The sequence below is a fragment of the Elephas maximus genome, chromosome 2 (assembly GCF_024166365.1).
Source record: "Elephas maximus indicus isolate mEleMax1 chromosome 2, mEleMax1 primary haplotype, whole genome shotgun sequence".
NCBI lineage: Eukaryota > Metazoa > Chordata > Mammalia > Proboscidea > Elephantidae > Elephas > Elephas maximus.
Window position 1 is genome coordinate 159,779,534 of NC_064820.1, and position 22,700 is coordinate 159,802,233.

At 39.8% G+C, this 22,700-nt stretch overlaps 1 protein-coding gene across 5 annotated transcripts in view; it reads right to left on the minus strand.

Annotated features, from left to right (window-relative positions):
- The window catches only part of PRELID2 (PRELI domain containing 2), a 197,627-nt gene that overhangs the window by 161,491 nt on the left and 13,436 nt on the right, over window positions 1-22,700 (minus strand). For 3 of the 5 annotated variants that reach the window (XM_049873978.1, XM_049873977.1, XM_049873982.1), the window contains exons 2-4: window positions 19,679-19,736; window positions 16,969-17,042; window positions 15,065-15,225 (exon numbers count right to left, since the gene is read on the minus strand). In XM_049873978.1, the coding sequence (XP_049729935.1) occupies window positions 15,065-15,225; window positions 16,969-17,042; window positions 19,679-19,736 (293 nt within the window). Of the gene's footprint in view, window positions 1-15,064; window positions 15,226-16,968; window positions 17,043-19,678; window positions 19,737-22,025; window positions 22,155-22,700 lie in introns of all 5 variants that reach the window. The other 2 variants (XM_049873981.1, XM_049873979.1) reach the window with 1 other exon arrangement.

Below are 22,700 nucleotides of genomic sequence, written 5' to 3' on the forward strand. Positions count from 1 at the left end.
ATGGAGAGCAACTAGGGTCACATAACAATGTATATCTAAATCTTTATATGAGAAACTAACTTGAACTGTAAACTTTCACTTAAGCACAATTTAAAAAAAAAAGAAGTGACTGTAAATTTGTAAACGCAAACCAGGAAACAGAGCTCAGCGTTCCAATTTTGTTTTCCACCTCTACCTAGCTAACAATATTAGCTTTGATTACAAAGATGACCATTAACCTCTTAGGTGCTGATTCTCAGCCTGATGGGGGATGTACATCCTAAGTCCAGGTAGTTATCAAGTTTTTGTCTATTGTCCCAAGACCTACCAGATTGTTATGCAGAATATCAATGCATAAGTTAAAAATTATTTACTATAGATGCAGAAAGAAAAGACCAAAATGGATGTGAGAAGAGACTCTGAAACTTGCTCTTGAACATCAAGTAGCTTAACCAAATGGAAAAAATGATGAAGTAAAAGAGCTAAACAGAGGATTTCAAAGGGCAGCTTGAGAAGATTGATCAGTCCCTATCAATGGACATCATGCTTGGTAAAGCAGAGGGTCAGTGAAAAAGAGGAAGACCCTCAACGAGATGGATTGACGCACTGACTGCAACAATGGGCTCAAACTGCAACAATTGTGAGGATGGCACAGGACCGGGTAGTGTTTCTTTCCATTGTACACAGAGTCACTATGAGTTGGAACCAACTCGATGGCACCTAACTACTACAACGATAACAACAATTGAAGTTACTCATATAAATATTCTTCATTCTAATAAAGTATATAAATTTTTGAACTTTTATATATTTTAAATTTCTGCTTTAAAACACCCCAAATCTCAAGTATTCATCTGGTAAATCACAAATAGTATAATTTACACATCATACAGGACTAATTTTGGAGCATTTTTTCTTTTATATCCATTTTTTCCCTGCTCTAAAGTCTTTTTTGTTTTGTTTTTTTTCCAGGAGCAAATTTGACAGGCCTTCAGTTTGGTGCCTTCCATTTTTAAGATAGCACTGGCCTTTTTGATCGACTTCCAAACTTGCATTTATTGAAGTATTAAAATATCCTGGCTCTGGTAACTTAGGAATTATTTCTAAACCCTAATCCTGGCGATAAAGGGCTTGATGGTATAGTTATCTAATAGCCTGAATAAATACCACTGTATTTGTCTCTAAAACATGGTTCCCTGTGTTCACATTGACCTTGATTTCCAGTACACCAGTGTGTGATCAAACAATTAGCTGATCACACTGCCAGTTACCGAAAGCTGAACAACAAGGCCTTTTCTATGTAAATATGATATCTGGGCTGGGATCTTATTTTTGGCTCAGTAAGATACCCTCCAAAAGATACTGATTTGCCTTTTTATGCTTGTGTTCATATAATCAGGGGGCAATGCTCTGAGGTCACAGTCCCCCACTATATTCCCAACATCTAGCATGGTGCATGGCACTTAGAGAATGCCCCATGACCATTTGTTGAATGAATGATGAATGAAAATCAGCTCAAGGTGAGCCAGACAGTACTCCTTATGGGCGGAAATGGGGATGAGGGAAAGGAAGTTAAAGATATGGAACTGGTGGGAGGAGCAAGTACAAAACTGGAAAGTCTGTAGCATTTGGTAGGCAGGTGGGATGTAGATAAAGTCTTGAATCAGGAAAATGGAGACTTCTCTTTTGGCTTCTGCTTGGTCATTTACAAGCCCTTCGTCTCTGGAAAAACCAGAGAGAAAGCTGGCCTGAGCTCACACACAGACTAATATGAAGATTTAATAAGATAATAAATGGAAATGCTCTATATTTGGAAAGTATAAAGCACTAGATAAATGTAAGCTGTTGTTGGAACCAATGGCTAACAAATGCTGTTTTCAAACTGAGGTGGCTCTAAATTTGAAAGATGGAGTAAGCTGTTCCTATTAAAAACAGCAGTGATTATGATCGTTCTGGAAACAACGATGCTTAGCCAAGTGCGCATTCTATGCCATTTACAAGAAAGGGCTTCTGACATATCTTAGTGGATGACTACCGTTTTTGTTTTTTTTTTTTTTTTAATCCCGTTTTGCCCTTTGGTTTGGGGTTGTGTATTAGCACAGGGTTCGGGGGGGGAGGGTACAAACATAAATTCCTTGTGGTGAATCTAGTCTGTATGCCTGAGAATCAACGTATTTTAAAGGTCTTCAAGTGAATCTGCTAAGCATCTAGACTTGGGAACCCCTGATAACTGGTCAGTACCCAGCAGTAAGCAAATAGATAGCTGGCACCCCTCTTGGCACTCCATGGTTTGCGAGGACCCTGTTAATCTTACAAAGTATGACCGGTTGATAATCTGGCTCTCCAACAAAGAGTAAACACTTTTCAGCAGAGACACCCTGCTGAAAAGTTTGGCAAAATTCAGATAAGGGCCCTCTTGAGTTTATGTGAAAAAGGAATTATCAGTGGAAGTAAGGGACAGAGGGAGACTTAAGTGAGTCTGATTAGTGTCAAAACTGCATTATATTCTCTGCTCTTAAGGAACAGAGATGCTGGTTAAATATTCCTTCCTGCCTGCCTGCCCTCCTGCCCGCCCTCCTGCCTGCCTGTCTTTCTTTCTTCCTCTCTCCCTCCCTCTCTCTTTTTCTTTCACTGTTTTGGTTAGCTTTCCAAGGAGCAGCTGGTGGATTCGAACCCCTGACCTTTTGACTAGCAGACTCAGCTCTTAACCACTGCACCACCAGGGCTTCTCTGCATCTATGTTGTTGTTGTTTGGTGCCACCAAGTTGGCAACTCATAGCGACCCTATGTACAACAGAGGGAAGCAGTGTCCAGTTCTGCACCATCCTCACAATCATTGTTATCCTTGAGCCTATCCTTGCAGCCACTGTGTCAATCCGTTTCGTTGAGGATCTTCCTCTTTTTCATTGATCCCCTACTTTACCAAGCATGATGTCCTTCTCCAGGGACTGGTCCCTCCTGAAAACACGCCCAAAGTATGTGAGACAAAGTCTCACCATCCTCACTTCTAAAGAGCATTCTGATTGTAATTCTTCCAAGACAGATTTGTTCATTCTTCTGGCAGTCCATGGTATATTCAATATTCTTCTCCAACACCATAATTCAAAGGCATCAATTCTTCTCCAGTCTTCCTTATTCATTGTCCAGCTTTCACATGCATATGAGGCAACTGAAAACACCATGGCTTCAGTCCGGCACACAATAGTCCTCAAGGTGACATCTTTGTTTTTTAACACATTAAAGAGGTCTTTTGCAGCAGGTTTGCCCAATGCAATGCATTGTTTGATTTCTTGACTGCTGCTTCCATGAGCTTTGGCTGTGGATACGAGTAAAATGAAATCCTTGACATCATCAATCTTTTCCCTGATTTATCATGATGTTGCTTATTGGTCCTGTTGTGAGGATTTTTGTTTCATGTTGAGGTGTAATTCATACTGAAGGCTGTAGTCTTTGATCTTCATCAGTAAGTTCTTCAAGTCCTCTTCACTTCCAGCAACCAAGGTTGTGTCATCTGCATATTGCAGGTTGTTAAGGAGTCTTCCTCCAATCCCGATGCCCCATTCTTCTTCATATAGTCAGCATACAGATTGAATAAGTGTGGTGAAAGAACACAACCCTGAGGCACACTTTTCCTGACTTTAAACCATGCAGCATCCCCTTGTTCCGTTCAAATGACTGTCTCTTGATATGTACAGGTTCCTCAGGAGCACAATTAAGTGTTCCAGAACTCCCATTCTTTGCAATGTTATCTATAGTTTGTTATGACCACACAGTCAAATGCCTTCGCATAGTCAATAAAACACAGGTAAACATCTTTCTGGTATTTTCTGCTTTCAGCCAGGATCCTTATGATATCCATGGTTCCATGTCCTCTTTTGAATCTGGTTTGAATTTCTGGCAGTTCCTTGTAGATGTACTGCTGTAGCGGCTTGTGAATCACCTTCAGCAAAACTTTACTCTTTGGTGATATTCATGATATTTTTTGATAATTTCTGCATTCTGTTGGGTCACTTTTCTTTGGAATGGGCACAAATATGGATCTTTTCCAGTCGATTGGCCAGGTAGCTGTTTTCCATATTTCTTGGTATAGAAGAGTAAGTGCTTCCAGTATTGCATGTTCGTAGAAACATCTCAGTTGGTATTCCATCAATTCCTGGAGCTTTGTTTTCGCCAATGCCTTCAGTGAAGCTTGGACTTCTTCCTTCAGTACCATCGGTTCTTGATCATATGCTACCTCCTGAAATGGTTAAACATTCATCAATTCTTTTTTGGTACACTGCCTCTGTGTACTCCTTCCATCTTCTTTTGATGCTTCCTGCATCGTTCAATATTTTGCCTATAGCCTCTTTGGACATTGCAACTCGAGGCTTGATTTTTTTCCTTCAGTTCTCTCAGCCTAAGACATGCCAAGGATATTCTTCCCTTTTTTTTTTTTTTTTTTAACTCCAAGTCTTTGCAGATTTCATTATAATACTTTACTTTGTCTTCTAGAGCTGCCCTTTGAAATCTCCTGTTCAACTCTTTTACTCCATCGTGTCTTCCATTCACTTTAGCTATTCTGTGTTCGAGAACAAGTTTTCAGAGTCTCTTCTGACAGCTAATTTGCTCATCTCTCTTTCTTCTCTTTTTAATGATCTTTTGCGTTCTTCATGTATGATGTCCTTAATGCCATCCCACAACTTGTCTAGTCTTTGGTCATTAGTGTTCAATGCATCAAATCTACTCTTAAGATGGTCTCTAAATTCACGTGGGATATACTCAAGGTCATACTTTCGTGCTAAATAAATAATTTCTTTTATAAGGATCAGCACAAAGCTGGTTTCTATGAGGCAGAGGTTAAAGATGTCCCAAATGTCCAACTTTTCCAAGCTTCTGTACCATTCCATCATATCTAACATTGACTACTCCCTCTCCCCTCAGTACTTTCCCTCCTGTCTTTGGGTTCCCTGACTTGTTGCAACATCTCACAGAACTCATGAATCATATAGAGGAAATAGCTCAAGTGGTTGTAGAGGCTGGCAAGTCCCAAATTTGTGGATCAGGTTTAGGCTTCTCCTGGCCCACACGACTACAGAAGCTGACGAACCCAAACCAGCAGTACAGACCACAGACTGCTGGCTCATAAAGCTGCAGATGCTGGTGAATCGAGTCACAGGATAGGCCACCAGCCCAAGGGGCTATGGAGGCTGGCGAATCCTAGAATCGGCGGATCAGACAGCAGGCCTCTAGGGAAGTCAACTGATCATGAACTGGAAGTGGGATCCAGATACAGTGAGAGAGAGAGCCTTGATGGGATACACACATACATCTTAGATGCGACCACACCCCAGGGAAGGGCATAACTTTAGTAAGGGTAGGACTTGAGTCTTGCCCTCCTGCAAGGCTTTGACCCAAGACATACATTATACCAATCCTGCCTGATTAACATGTAGAGGTCAGGCTCTACAACACATAAAATGGTGGACAACCACCCAATACTGGAAATCATGGCCTAGCCAAGTTAACACATATCACCAACCATCACAGGTTCCATATACCTCATTTGCACAGTCTCACTCAATCACTGTGTGTGACTCACAAAGACCAGGGCTAGAAGGGCCATGTTAAGTAATCCATTGTATCTCAGGCTCTCATGGACTTGTTTTAATTTTCTTCAGCTTCAACATGAACTTGCATATGAGCAACTGATGGTCTGTTCCACAGTCAGTCCCTGGCCTTGTTCTGATTGATGATATTGAGCTTCTCTATCATCTCTTTCCACAGATACAGTCGATTCGATTCCTATGTATTACATCCAGCAAGATCCACATGTACAGTTGCTGTTTATGTTGTTGAAAAAAAAAAAAAAGTATTTCCAATGAAAAAATAGTCCACATTGCAAAATTCTATCATGCACTCTCCGGCTTTGTTTCTATCAACGAGGCCATATTTTCCAACTACCGATCCTTCTTCTTTGTTTCCATCTTTTGCATTCCAATCACCAGTGATTATCAATGCATCTTGATTGCATGCTTGATCAATTTAAGACTGCAGAAATTGATAAAAATCTTCAATTTCTTCATCTTTGGCCTTAATGTTTGCTGCATAAATTTGAATAACAGTCTCATTAATTTGTCTTCCTTGTAGGACCATGGATAATATCCTATCACTGACAACACTGTACTTCAAGATAGATCTTGAAATATTCTTCAATAATAATGTAAACTGCAATTGAACTAAAGAGCAACTGTTCATTCTATTAATTTAATCTGTCTGCAAAGTTTGATTTTGGCTTTTCTGTTTCTTTACTGTATTCCAGGAGGAATTTCTTTGATATTTCATGAATGTTGATTCAACATATCCGAGGGATATACTCAATGTTATTAATACAAGCTCTGCTAAGCTGACCATTTTTAAATTACAGAAATAAGGTTCATTAGCAGCAGAGGCTAAGCAGAAGCTCTTATATGTGGAAAGATGAAGACATGGGCCACTGAAATGCTCAAGCTGGGTAGAGGAGAATGATCTGGTTACTCAAAGGCAAAAGAAACCCAGCTCTGCAACATCACAAACAGAATAAGTCTCCACTGACTCTAAAAATTTAAAAGCTGCTTAAAGATACCATGAAAGTTGTTATTTACCACAAAAACATAAAGTTATGGTGAAAGAGCCAAGCCCAAGAAGATACTTTTACAAAAAGATAATTCTTTTTTGGAATTGAATTACTCTGACAAAGTAAATGTCCACTGTTAAAACCAAATCAAATGCTTATTGATTATAGTACCACACAGTACAATAAAAATCTATTACAAAGAAAAGGAAAAGAAAGAACCAGAAACTAACAAATAAATGTATTTCAAAGCATTTAAAAAAAGTAAAGTTGCTGTGAAATTGATTCCAACTCATGGTGACCTCTGTGTGTCAAAGCGGAACCGTGCTCCACAGAGTCCTTAGCAGCTGACTTTTCAGAAGTAGATCAACAGGTCTTTCTTCCAATGCCCCTCTGAGTCAACTGAAACTACCAATCTTTCAGTTAGTGGCCAAACAGGTTAACCGTTTGCATCGCCCAGGGACTCATCAAAGAATAAAAACAGACAAAAAAAAAAAGTATGAAATTAATAAGCCTACTTCAGATGTAAGTTTTAAGAGAGTAGAAACCATGATTCTCCTTCTGGAGATTTCAAAACAAGATGCTCCTTTCTCCATTTCTAAAAATGAATGCCTGGGTCCTGATCTACATAATAAATCAAGCACATTCTCACAAAACCTTACTTTTAAAGATTCACTTTTTTATTTTCAGATTTGGCTTAAGTGCCCTAAGGCAAGTCAGTGTATCAGTCCATGTCCACTAACTCCAATGAACTGCCCTAGTAACTCAGGTGGTTCCTCAGAGCACCGTGCATGAGGCCGCCTGGATCTACAACAGCCACGCTCTATAGCATGAACCAAGAAGAGAACTAGAAATATGAAGGCATTCGGTCCATGTGAAATGCTTGTATTTAGTCCTGAATGCTATTCTCCAGTGCTCAAATCCCACTGTGCAACTAAAGTAGAAGAGTTCTTGGTCCTACAGCTCTCAAATTAAGGTACTTGTACTCCCAGTGGTAGTGTACTGAATGAAAACAAAACCCCAAAATGAAACATCTTCCTACAGCTTCATGGTAAACAACTATTAAAACTGTTCCTATATTAAAACAAATACATATCATCAAGGATTTCATTTTACTTGGAGCCACAATCAACATCCATAGAAGCAGCCGTCAAGAAATCAAACAACATACTGCACTGGGCAAATTTTCTGCAAAAGATATCTTTAAAATGTCAATAAGCAAGGATGTCACTTTGAGGACTAATGCGCACCTAACTCAAGCCATGGTATTCTCAGTCACCTCATATGCACATGAAAGCTGGACAATGAATGAATAAGGAAGACTGAAGAAGAACTGATGTATTTGAATTATGGTGCTGGTGAAAAACGCTGAATTGACCGCCAGAAGAATGAACAAATCTGTCTTGGAAGAAGTACAGCCAGAATGCATCTTACCTTCTTAGAACCAAGGATGGTAAGACTTCGTCTCATGTACTTTGGGCATATTATCAAGAGGGAGCAGTCCCTGGAGAAGGCCATTATGCTTGGTAAAGTGAGGGTCAGCAAAAAAGAGAAAGACCCTCAATGAAATGAACTGACACAGTGTCTACAACAATGGGCTCAAACACAGCAATGATAGTAAACATGATGCAGGACCTAGCAGTGTTTCGTTTTGTTGTACACAGGGTCTCCACGAGTCAGAACCAACTTAACAGCATCTAACAACAACAACATGGGCAGGCAAGTTCTACCCTTTCTACATACACTGTCTCATTTAATGCTCACAACAACCCTGTGAGGCAGGGATATTATTCCCAGCATACAAATGAGGAAACTGAGGCATACAATTACAAAGTTGCAGAGGAAGATTCTAGCCACGACTCTAGTCAGTCACTGTGGCACAGGGCAGGAGAGGCCTTGTACCAGCCTGAGGAAGCCAGGCTTGGTTCTGTGACTAGAGCAGGTCTGTAGACTGGTGACGAATGAGGCAGATATGGAAAGATAAAAAGCCATGGGGCTGCTTTAGTTCCTGCTAACTTTCCAGTTCCTGGCTCCTTCTCCTTGGGAGGCAAAATCACTGGTATAGAGAGATTCCTGTACTGTTCAAAAAAATGTTCCTCATTTGCAGTGGTAAGTTTCTACTACTTCCAAAGCAAAACAAAGACAATGGGCACCACAGTTAAGACGAAATGTGTAGCGGGAACAAAGGTGTGCAGCATTCTCTTCTCCAGTTTTTGTTTTTGTTTTTTCAGGTGCCCACCCTTCTCCAATGCAGTTCACGTGTTTCAGGGGTAACTGACCTCACCCCCAGCTCTAGGGGCAGATCCTAACCTGTCAGACAATAGCCCATATCACTCCTCTAATCACTCTTATTGGTCCAGGCGGAAGCACGTAATCTAAGTTGACCCAATCAGATTCAGGGGAAGGTCTTTTTCTTTCTTTTTTTTTTAACTTGTTAGGGAGAGGGATTCTCTTCCTCTCACAGTTGTCTTTCCCTCACTAAATGTGGACAAAGAAGTGTATTAACCCTAGTTAATATACTAGTTAGCATCCATAAAAAAAAAACCCATCCTACCTTGTACAAGTTACTTAACATTTCTAAGCTTCAGTTTGTAAAAAGAAAAATAATGGTTCCAATCTCACTGAGTTGTTGTAAAGATTTAAATGAATTTATATTTTATACATGTGTATATATACACACATACATATATATGTATACACACACACACACACATATATTCACTTAGAACAGTGCCTGGCACATAGTAAACTTATGTAAGCGTTGGCTGGTATCAGCTGGCTGAGTCAGGGCTACTGTTACTTGCAGTGAAAAGCAGCCAAATTGATAAAAGTAGTAGAGATAAAGTAAGTAGAGGAGGATTTCTCTGGGGCATGGAATGCCAAGAAGGGCTCTGGAAGAGTTGGGTTTGTGAAAAAATAATATCACTCTATCTTTCAAAAACAGGTGGAAATCCCATGCCATAAAAACTGCAGGAAGAAATGTCATGTTAAATTAGTAAAGGAAGAGAGCATATTAGAAATAGCTGGTGTGTGATGGTACAGACCAGGGGAAAGGAGGATGCAACTAGCCCCAGAAGCTGTCACAACTGTAGAGCTGTCGGGGGGAAGCCAACATTAGGGCTACGTAGACAGATACAGAGCAAGGCTTAGTCAACTTCTACAAAAAAAAAAAAAAAAAACCATTTCAAGCCGCTCTATGAATTGAGCTGACCAGCCATGCACAGGGACAGAATGACATCTGGTTTCCCATCACACATCCATACCTGCTAACCAACACACAGCTTGAAGGTCTAATTTTAGGCTCAGCAGCTGTGACAGGTTTGTTTTGTTTTGTTTTTCCTTTTAAAAAAAAAAAAGTCCATATTTCATCTTCTGGCTGCAGTGGCTAGATTACTGTCACATTCCCTGGCAAAGGAAGAGAATGAAAGTAATAATGTGTCCTTCTTTCTTTGACAACTGCCCCCCTACTACCATCACATGCTCATTTAGATTGTCTGTCTAAATGCCTTACTAAATCCATGTCAAGAACTAAGAAAACACAAGTTCCCTTAAGTGTGAATCACAGTTTTCATCACATCATTGCCTGTTCAAAAGCCATGTGGCTGCCTGCTCCCGAAAGAATGCCTTAGCCTGGCATTCAAGTACTCCACTGGTCTTACATAAATCCACCCTTTATAAATTTCCATGGTCCTCCCTCACCAATTTGCTCAAGGTGAAGTCCAAGAGACATGGATTCACTTTTTGTATCTTACTTTATCACCTGGGGCAGGTTAGTTAACCTGAGCCTCAAAAACATTGCTGGTGAAGGATCTAGCTTTGACCTTGCCATAGAGTAAACCCATTGCCATCGAGTCTATTCTGACTCATAGCGACTGTATAGGACAGAGTAGAACTGCTCCCATACGGTTTCCAAGGAGCGGCTGGTAGATTCGAACTGCCGACCTTGTTTTCGTTAGCAGCTGAGTTCTTAACCATTGCGTAACCAAAACCCGTTGCAGTAGTAGTCGATTCCGACTGAGCGTCCCTATTGCGACCCTGTAGAGTAGAACTGCCCCCATACGGTTTCCAAGGAGCGCCTGGTAGATTCAAACTGCCGACCTTTTGGTTAGCAGCCGTAGCTATTTACCACTATGCCACCAGTGTTTCCTAGGCACTGCGTAGGTGTCAGTAAGTACTGGCCTATTGTGTGAATAATATAAAAGAGAGTGTTCTGGAGATGACTAGAACATAACAAACCAAAGAAAGAAAAGTATAAATCGGTACAGCCTTTTTATAGAGGAATGCAGTAATATGTATCAAATATAGAATGCACATAACCTTTAACCCAGAAATCCCACTTCACTCAATCTACCTGAAAAAATAATTGCGTTTAAGTGGAGATGTCATCACAGGGATGTTCACCACAGCGTTACCTGCAGCAGCAAAAACATCGGAAAACAATCTAAGTGTCAATTTGGAATAGACAGAGAAAGATGTAAACAGACACTATCTCCAGGAATTGGGATGGCTTTGTTGTTGTTGTTGTTTCATTTCTTCCCTGGAATATTTTTACAGGTCACATGTACCACTTTTTCGAGATTTAGAACAACTATTTCCCAAAAATAATTTTTAAAAACCACATAAAGAAATAAAAGGTTCCTGAAGGAGGTTTTCCCAGAATTCTCAGGGCCTATTACCATTCGATATACTACTGAGGAAGGAGCAGTTGAGCTTTAAGACTAGCCAATAGTCCAAAAAATCTGAGGAAATTAAAACTGAAATTAAGTCAGACTGCTGCCCAAATTACTTTTTTTTTTCTTTTTGCATAAAATCAGACTATACCATCCTTTTACTAGTTCTGTGTACAAAGAAAAAAACTCTTCTCCGGCCACCCCCTTTTTAACTTAATCCCAGACATCTATGTTCTATGAAAACCACGTCATGAGGGAGACTGAGGAATAGGGACTTGGGGCGAGGGGGGCAAACCCACCTCTGCCACTAATTAAAAAAAAAACATTGCCATCAAGTCGATTCCAACTCATCGCGAACCTTTAGGGCAGAGTAGAACTGCTCCCATAGAGTTTTCAAGGAGTGCCTGGTGGGTTCAAGTTGCCGACCTTTTGGTTAGCAGCCGTAGCTGTTAGCCACCACGCCACCAGGGTTTCCCTGCTGCTAATGGGACTCAGCATTTACACTCGTTCAGTGGGTTGTGGGATCATCCTAGAATAAGCAGCACTAAATCCGTTGCCATCAAGTTTACTCTGACTCATGGTGATCCCATGTGTGTCAGAGTAGAACTGTGCTCCATAGGGCTTTCAATGGCTGATTTTTCAGATGTCGATTGCCAGGCCTTTCTTCTGAGGCACCTCTGGGTGGACTTGAACCACCAACCTTTCAGAACAGCTGAGTGTATTAACTGCACCAAAGTTATAGAGGACAATAATGATTTGGACAAATGTTAGAGCTTAAGGACGTATTTTGGGTTTTTGGGTTTTATTTTGGGTTTTTGGGTTTTAGTTATTTGGGCTTGAGGGCTTTATTACTTTCATATAAATGATAGGCTTATAAAAAAAAATTCAAACCATACAGAACAATAACAAAAAAACCACAGTAAATAGCCTCCAAAATCATATTTCACAGCAACAATCACTGTAAACAATTAGTGCTAGTTATGCTTTGTTTTTTATTTTAAACCTACCTTCAAAGGAATTAATCATTTCTTGCACGTTATGTTGACAAAAATAAAGTATTTTAGTATTATACGCTGACAAACTTGTAGGGAAATGAACATCTTCCTGTACCATTATGAGAGTGTAAATTAGTGTATTAGCACATTGAAAGGCAATGACAGAAACACACTGACAGCAAACTATATAAACTAAAAATGAGCATGTCCTGAGACCCAGTCATATAATACCCATTACCAGTCACTCCCCATGCCTTCTTCCTTCCAGCCCTGGGCAATCACTAATCTACTTTCTTTCTCAATGGATTTCCCTATTCTATACATTTCATATAAATGGAATAATACATGACCATTTGTGTCTGGCTTCTTTCACTTAGCATATTTTCAAGGTTCATTCACATTGTAGCATAAATAAATACTTGATGCCTTTTTATGGCTGAATAATATTCCATTGTATGGATATACCCCAACTGGTTGTATATTCACCAGTTGATGGACATTTGGGTTGTTTCCACTTTCTGGCTATTATGAATAACGCTGCTATAAACATTCATGTACAAGGTTTTATGTGGATATGTGGCTTCAGTTCTCTTGGGTATATATGGAGTAGAATTGTTGGATCAAATGGTAATTATATGCTCAGCTTTTTGAGGAACTAGCAAATTGTCTTCCATAACAGCTGCATCATTTTACATTCCCACTAACAATGCATGGAGCGTCCAATTACTCCCGATCCTCGCCACACTTGTTATTATCTGCTTGTTTTTTGTTTTTTGGTGTGTGTGTTTGTTTTTTATAACCATCTTGGCGGGGGTGAAGTGGTATCTCACTGGGTTTTGATCTCCATTTCCCTAATGACAAATGATGTTGAACATCTCTTCATGTGCTTATTGCACATTTGTATATCTTCTTCTGAGAAATGTCTATTCGAATACTTTGTCCATTTTTTAACTGGGTAATTTATCTTCTTATTCTTAGGTTGTAACAGTTCTTTTTATAGTCTGGATACTGGGCCCTTATCAAATGTATGATCTGCAAGTATTTTATCTCATTTTCTGGGTTGTCTTTTCACTTTCTTGACACTATCCTCTGAAGCATGAAAGTTTTTAATTTTGATGAAGTCAGGTGTATCTATTTTTTTTCTTTGGTTATTTGTGTTTTTGGTGTCATATCTAAGAAACCATGGCCAAATCCAAGGTCACAAAGATTTACACTTATGTTTTCTTCTGAGAGTTTTATGGTTTTAGCTCTTCCATTTAGATCTTTGATCCATCGAGTTAATTTTTGTATATGGTGTGAGCCAGGAGTTCAACTTCATTCTTTTGCACAATGAAAAAACTACTCTTTCCCCCACTGAACTGTCTTAACATACAACTTTTTAAAATCTATTTTAAATGTTCTAGAGCTTGATTGGGCAATGGTTACACAGCTGTGTTTACAACTGTCAAAATTTGTAGAATTGTACACTTAGAAGGGTGAATTTTACTGTATGGTAATCATACCTCAATAAATCTAACTATCAAAAATCTACTTTAAAGAAACATTCACATATATTATATGGAGCCATACAAAAGATACAAATATTTCACCAATATTGCAGTACAGTTTTTAATAAACAGAACTTTGTTGTTGCTGTTGTTAGGTGCTGTCAAGTCAGTTCCAACTTATAGGAACCCTATGTACAACAGTACAAAACACTGCCAGTTCTGCACCATCTTCACAATCAAAGAGAACCTAGAGACCACCAATAAAACGTAGTATAGTCAGGGGATTGAATACTATACAACAGTTCATGGGAGTAAGCTAGATCTACGTGTATCAAATGAAAAAAGCTCAGAAATATTGTATTAAGTAATAAAGAGAACTACACAGTGATTTACAAACCATGAAAGCATGCAGATAAAAATAACACACAAAACCATATTATATGGGCTCTGTGAGTATATATGTATGTACTGTATGTATAATAACCCACTGCCATCGAGTTGATTCCGACTCATAGCTACCCAATAGGACAGAGTAGAACTGCCCCATAGGGTTTCCAAGGAGCAGCTGTTGGATTCAAACTGCCAACCTTCTGGTTAGCAACCGTAGCTCTTAACCACTGCACCACCAGGGCTCCATATCTATAATAGTATATATAATATCTAAAGATATTTTTTAAAGGTTTGGAAGAATGCTTGGCAAACTTGTAACGGTCACTGCCTCTGGAGAGGGCAAGAAGATACCAGGATTGGGAGGGGTGGTCAGAGAGGAGCTGAGCTGTCATATGCCCTCCAAAGGGAAATGTAGTTGTTAATTACTTGTGTGATTAAAAATTAATAATATGGAATTTGTATGACAAAGTATCCCTGAGTTTACACTGCATAGGGGACACTAAGCTTCTGTTAAGGGTGAAGAAAAAAATCTGGAAACAGATAATGGTAATGGTCGACCATGATAAACATAACTGATGTCACTAAATTGAACACATGAAGAATGCTGAAACAGAAACAATTTGCTACATACATGTTTACCGCAATAAAATAAAACCAAAAAAAAAAAACCCATTGCCGTCAAGTAAATTCCGACTCTTAGAAACCTTATAGGACAGAGTAGATCTGCCCCATGGAGTCTTCAAGGAGCACCTGGTGGGTTCGGACTGCCGACTTTTTGGTTAGTAGCTGTAGCTCTTAACCACTACTCCACCAGGGTTTCCACAATAAGATAAATAAAATTTTTTAAAGTATACAAGTTTAAACAGATGTCATGAGCATAGAGTCATAGCTTTTTAATACATGTGCTCATAGGTGCATCCTCATTCCAACACACACATACACAGGTGATCTTACCAATTTGGATTTTCCACACTTTCCCGGAAGACAGACTCTTCCTTCATGGATGCGTATTGTGTCCATGTAAGGCAGTGACTCCGTATAGCCATGCTTCTTTCCTGAGGATCGAGCCATGATTCCTCTTCTAACTGGATACTGGGTATCTTTAAAATGCTCACCTGTCCAACAGAGGGAGAGAGGTTTCACAATTCAGGAAGAGCAGGCTCCCTAAAGGCGTGCATCTAGATTTGCTCTCAGCCTAGGATAATTAAGCGGACAAGTGATCCTGACATACGGATGGCAGCTCACCAGTGACTGCGAGCCCTTGATCATCAAACATACCGTGACCTTCCTAAATGCTGGTGAGGACATGCAAATGGCCCAGGATTTATGCAGGCTGTAGAGTCGCTGGCCTGATTTCCCTAACTGCTAAACACTAAGTAAATTACCAGCCTCCTTCATGTCTCCTCTCGGGCTGGTTATGGCCTTCTTAAATAGATGGATTCTAATTGGGTCCACTTATGGACAGTCACATGCAGGACGTTATCAGGTAAAATATTTTCTTCATTTTAAACTCTGTCCAATACCTAGAAGTGTATGCTTTTCTAGGTGGAGTTGACATGGAAAACTACAAAGGCAGAATTGTTCAAGTCAGAGGTATCCTTAAATTATTTAAGAATTGAGATACAAGACAAAGTTGAATGCCTTTTTAAATAATAAAGTGTGTATATAGGGCAAAGACAGGCTATACACTCTGTGGAAAAAGCCAGTTATAATTCGCTGCGTACCCTACAAAGCATTTTACCATCTGAAAAATAAAAGAAAGTTCATTTTCATTATCATATCAGCTTCCTTTTCATGAAAGAAGCGACAGAGTCATTTAACCCATGATAAGAAAGTGATGGAAGCCACCATTTTTTCTATATGCAGCACAGCAATTTAATATGGAAGCTAACTGCCAGGAGCCAAAGTGGGTTCTACATCACACATAGAATCACTTCCAGGTTGAAACAACCATCTGAGACGTTTTAAGACCCTCTACTCTTACATCCTCATAATTCTAAAGGTTCTCCCATTAACAATCCCTCTATGGTTCAGGCAGTGCAATTAAAAATTTCCACATACCTTTTTCCAGTAAAGTACCACCAGGATGCTTAAAATTTCAAAGAGAGAAAACAATTTGCTATCATGTAGACTTTGTCATCATCGCTATTACTTTATAGAAACACACAAAAAGACTTACAAAGAGCACTGAGAACATTGTACTCCCTGAAATACTCTGCTTTGTCATCTCTGACAGTGAATTGGAAACTGGAGCTTTCATCTTCCTTACTAAAGATTAGGCTAAATATTTACAATATGCCCACTTCTGGTTATTCTCCTAAAAGTCATTTCTAACCTTGGACAGATTAGAAAAGATGGTCACCTCATGAAAAATGCCCAAGGTATCTTTAAAATAATTGTAAACCAATCATCTTTAAGTCCACTGAGAGCACCCCCACCCCACCCCACCCCCCAAAAAAAGGAGACAGAGAAGAAAAGCTATCGCCACTGTATCTACCAAAACTGAAGTTGGATATGAGAGAGCTTCTTTCCTCTGAACGGATGTGAGGTAGGAGAACTGGGAAAGTTCCAATGCTCCTTTACATCAGAAAATGATATCTCTTTGAAAGGTTATGGAGCTCTGCTCTGCTGGTGCAGGGGTTAACAGCTCCGCTACTTACAAAAGGTCAGCAGCTCGAATTTACCAGCCACTCCTTGGAAACCCTATGGGGCAGTTCTACTCTGTCCTATAGGGTCGCTATAAGTCAGAATCCACTCAACAGCAAAGGGTTTAATGGGTTTTTTTTAACAGGTTGAAGAATTATTTAAAAACTGTCCAATGCAATACCAAATCTGGTTAAATTCTGAAATGCATTTACCTTCCTTAAAATTTCTGGAATCACATTCTGACAGACTGCAATCCTCTTCCTATAGATGATTCCTGTTGAAACATCTGGAAATAAAAAAAATTTTACACTCAAAAGAATTAATGAAGGAAATGTATTCGTGTCTTAATGTCAATAAAACTTTTAACGTCAATCTCAATTTCCTTTATGTAGAATTCCTACAGAAAATGCTTAACTCAAAACCATTTCCATTACCACATTTCCGAGCCAAATCTCTCCAAATGTACTTATCTGTGATCAAGGAATAACAGTAAAATGTCTACTCACACTGTACATTCTAAAGCCAAATATAAAACAATCACAAATTATTCACTGCTGTACACCATTAATGGCAGCAATCCAACAACAAAGCAGCCATCAAGCTCTGACTCAACTCCAAGAAACAGAATCTCTTAACAAAAATATGGAGAATCTGATTCTGCCACACTCTGCACCAAACATGTTTTTAAGTACATATTTCTGTCTATAATTTTCATCATTTTATTTTTTAGTATTTATTTCTGGCTACAAAATTTAAACCTGTACGTAATTCTATGAGTCATAATCAACTCGACTGCTATGGGTTTGTTTTGGGTTTTGGTTATAGGTAATTACATTAGCCACACTCTTCTCTATCACACAGGAGCAGGCCCTCCTGGCTGGGACCATTCTGTTTTGGAAGGAAGTTTCTGGCATAGTACCAGGAGTATAAAAGACACACAATAAATATGTTAGCAAAAAGGGAAACTGAGGCAGAAAAAAATATATAAACTTCAGAGCGCTGTTGTTTGCTCTGTGAGTTACTGTGACTCAGCCACACTACCACAGAGTTTCTCAAAGCTATAGTAGCCCTAACCCCCTGGTGCTAACATCCTGACAGCCCCAGATAAAATGAGAAAGTGTCTCCTCTGCTCTCATGGATTGAATTATGTCCCTCAAAAAAATGTGTGTATCAATTTGGCCAGGGCATGATTCCCGGTATTGTGTGATTTTCCTATATGTTGTAAATCCTGCCTCTCTAACGTTAATGAGGGAGGATGGGCAGCAGTTGTGTTAGTGAGGCAGGGCACAATCTTCAAGGCTGGATTGTGTCTTGAGGCAATCTCTTAGAATATAAAAGAGAGAAGAGACTAGAGAGATGAGGGGACCTCATAACACCAAGAAAGCAGCGCTGGTTGCAGAGCATGTCCTTTGGACCCGGGGTACCTGCGTGGAGAAGCTCCTAGTCGGGGGGAAGATTGATGAGAAGGCCAACAGAGAGAGGAAGCCTTCCCCTGGAGCTGACACCCTGAATTTGGACTTTTAGCCTACTTTATCGTGAAGAAATAAATTTCTCTTTGTTAAAGCCATCCACTTGTGGTATTTCTGTTATAGCAGCACTAGATAACTAAGACATCTGCCCACTGGGATTCCCTCTGGCCATCTCCTGTAATGTTTGCAGCACACAAGCTTAAACAGGATTAGCCACTCCCAGGGGTAAAGATACCCCTTTGTCAACAGTAAAAATTACAATGAACATTTTTATCTTTCTGTGATATGGACACATTGTTCTCTCATTTGATCTTTACAACAACCTAAAGCAGAATTATTTTCCCATTTGACGGGAAGTTAGGTATGCAGCTAGTTAACATAATCAAGAATTGAAATTACTCGTCTGATGCCAAATCACAAGGTTCTTCACTGAGTGCAAATATGGAAGTAATTTTTTTAAATATGTTTATATAGTTATAGAAGTGTAGAAAATACACTCACATGTAAAAGTTTTACGTTCACCCAGCACAGGGAGGAGCCCAGTGCCACATAATGACCAGTAACATCTCACATTTTCTCAGAGGGCTGGAGAGAAAATTAGACCTGGGCCTGGGAGACTCCAAAGGTTCGTAAATTGATAATGTGCATTATTACAACTTCCTGAACTGCCCAGTTCTCAAGTACAAATACTGCCAGTCAAGATGCTTCTGCTGGAAATGGGGATGGAAAAGGCCAGTGGAGATTCCTACACTCTCATCCAGGGATTGGTACACTTTTTCCGTAAAGGGCCAAACCCAAATCAAACCAAACCCACTCCGTCAAGTGATTCCAACTCATTGCAACCCTACAAGATAGAGTAGAACCGTCCCCATAGGGTTTCCAAGGCTGCAATATTTACAGGAGCAGATCGCCAGGCCTTTTCTCCTGTGGAACAGCTGGTGGGCTTGAACAGGCAACCTTTCAGTTAACAGCCAGAGCATTTAGCCGCTGTACCACCAGGACTCCTCAATTATTAGATTAAAAAAAAAAAAACAGTGCCGTCGAGTTGATTCCGACTCATAGCGACCCTATATAGAAATAGTAATAGTGTCTACACTATACGTCTGAAGATTAAAAGAGTTCATAAAGGTAAGAGCACCTCGTACATGTAAGTGCATTAAAAAACATTAGCTGTTACAATTATATGTTGATTAATAATTAATCAATTATTAATTTAGAAAGTAACAAAAGTGTATTAGGCAGATCTTCAACTGCTATAAATGTTGGGCATTCTAAGTGCTAGATCTTTCTAGCACTAGATCTGTACCTCAGGTACAGAAATACATTTGTTTAAGACCTAACAGTTCACACACAACAAACACACAAGTATGCACACACACATACATATTTTTTAAAAGCGCCAGTATCACCAAATGATTGTCACTGAACTTGAGGGCATACTTGGAGAGCTCACCTCTTTTTTCCTCCACAATTTTCACAGAGAGGACATTTTTATCCATGGGGTTGGGATACTAAAATGAAAACACATAAGGAAGAATTACGACCCATCTTCTTTCAAAGTGAATTATATTAGTAGTGACCACAGTTATTTACAGAACTAGTGTACATTTTCCAAGCAACTTCAAAGTAAAGGTCAGTTTTCAATCAAGGGTCTTAATTGTACTATTTTGCGATGGTAGGTGAGATGTTATCATCTATTGGACATGTATGAAATCCATAGGAAACTTTCTTTAGTTCAGCCTTGCTCTGGATAGGGAGGGGGCTGAGGTTAAGCTAATTAATTAATAGCAATACCATTAATATTAAACCAGACTAACATAAAGCAAGAATATTCATTGGGTCAAAAACTGTGATAAATGCTTTACTTGCATAATTTTACATAAATCTCCTAACATCCCCTCTGTTGTGATTGGTTTATATGATATCATCATCTCCATTTTTCAGAAATGGAAACTAAATGAAGATCAGAGAACTTAGGGTCACCTAGCTAGTTAATGGTGGAGTCAGGAATTTAAGCCAGCCTGTATGTTTCAGAATGTATGCCTTCACTACTGTCCTATAGCACTGCCTGGTAGCTGGGTGTCATGGATTGAATTGTGTCCCCAAAAAATATCTGTCAACTTGGCCCAGTATTGTGTGACTGTCCACCATTTTGTCATCTGATGTAATTTTCCCAAGTGTTGTAAATCCTACCTCTATTTGGTTTTTGGTTATGCTGTTAATGAGGTGGGATTAGCGGGAGTTATGTTAATGAGGCAGGACTCAGTCTACAGATTAGGTTGTGTTTTAAATCAATCTCTTTTGAGAGATAAAAGAGAAGCGAGCAGAGAAAACACTGGACGGACCTCCACCACCAAGAATGTAGAACCAAGACGGGAGCATGTCCTTTGAACTCAAGGTCCCTGTACTTGAGAAGCTCCTCGACCAGGGAAAAATTGATGACAAGAGCTTCCCCCAGAGCTGACAGAGAAAGAAAGCCTTCTTCTGGAGCTGGCACCCTGAATTTCCACTTCTAGCCTCCTAAAGTCTGAGAGAATAAACTTCTGTTTGTTAAAGCCATCCACTTGTGGTATTTCTGTTAAACAGCAGCACTAGATAACTAAGACACTGGCTCAGCACAACAGGAGGCACAGAAGTACACGATACCAGGCACATTTAAAAAAAAAAAAAAAGCAAAGTTACCATCGAGTTGATTCCCACTCATAGCAACCCTATAAGCAGAGCAGAACTGCGCCCAGAGGGCTTCCAAGGCTGTAATCTACACGGAAGCAGACTGCCGTGTCTTTCTCCCACAGAGTGACTGGTGAATTAGAACCACCAAGCTTTCGGTTAGCAGCCCAGCACTTAACAACTGCACACCAGGGCTTCTTATGGCAAGCACACAGTAAGTGTTTAATATATATTTAATTTGTTGATTTCATTCCCCTGAAAGTTAAATTGTAACAAAGCTGTCTATCATTTCTGTCCTAGGCAATTTACATACATTATCTCAGTTTAATTCTTAAAGGCGTTCCATGAGACATAAGTTCTTTTTCTCCCTTTCATATATGAGAGAAACAAGGCTCAGATAAATTAAGAAACTTGCTTAAAATCACTCAGCTAATGAGAGAAAAGACTGCAATTTACCCCCAGATGCTTTCTGTCTGCCTTTTTTTTTTTTTTTTACCTCCCCTCAAATCACCTCAAAGTTAATCTAACCCAGCTCTTTCCACTTCTCAGATGTGAAAAGACAGATCCAGGGAGTAGAAGTGACTCGTTCACAGTCATGGGGCAAGGTGGCTGTTGACCCAGCCCTGCTGAGCTCCACTGGGCCCTTTGCCCCAAGGTTTACTGCTTCACCATCTCACCAAATCTGAAAAGAGAATTAGAAGGTCGTCTTCTCTAGGAAATAGTAAGGTGCTGAGGGATAGGCCAGGGCAGTAGAGAGGCTGAGGGGTGGCAGAAGAGGTGCCCTTCTCTTGGTGAGCTTGAGCCTTATGTTTTCGGAAGCCCATGGAATGGTGTACAAAACTATGGGTGTGGGGGCTCCCCAGCCCTGCAGAACACTCGTGTATGTATGCGTCACTTATTTTTCAAGGACAAGGGTTCATCATTTTCACACATTCTTAAAGGTATCTGTGGCCCAAAAAAGATTAGAACATAAGTTCTGTGAGGGCAGGAATATTATCTATTTCAGTCACTCCCTTATCTCCACCACCTAGAAGAGTGTCTGGCACAGGCTAGGTACACAGTAGGCATCCCATAAATATTTGCAAATGAAAGGAAGAAAATGAATGATTTAGAAGGTAAACCTTGCTGACCTCAGGGATCAGTTTCTAAGATAAACTGCACTTCATTCTGAGACCAATCTGTGAAGACAGCCGTCCTCAGCTGCCTCAAATGGTAAGTGCTGTCATTCACTTCCATTCTGGCAACTGCAACCTGGAAAACTAATCAAAAACATGGTCTTAAAAATGTATTCACTCATTCATTCATTTATTCATTGAGTTTTACTCTAGAAAGAAACGCTCAAAATTACAATGTCTTCACTCTTGAAGTTTATCCCTACAAAGACACCTGCCCAGTACGGAGGGCCATGCTTGGAAGTCTGCTCTTCAGGGGCTCTTCACTTACAGGGTATGGAAGAGACTTGAAACTCACACCGTTCTCTGAATGGTATGTGCGTGAATTAGAACTTTTACACAAAGGTAAAAGGAGATTATTTCCTTTACTGCAGTTCAGGCAATCTATTTTATGTCCATAAATACAACCTGACTGAATATTATAAACACACTGTCAGTGGCAGAAAGATTAACTGGTTACCATTGAACCGATATCAGCTCACGGCAACCCCATGGGTGCAGAGTAAAATTGCATTCCATGGGGCTTTCAAAGCTGTGATCTTTTGGAAGCAGACTGCCAGGACTTTCTTCTGAGGCACCTCGGGGCTAGTTCGAACCTCCAACCTTCCAGTTAGTAGTCAAGTGCTTAACCTT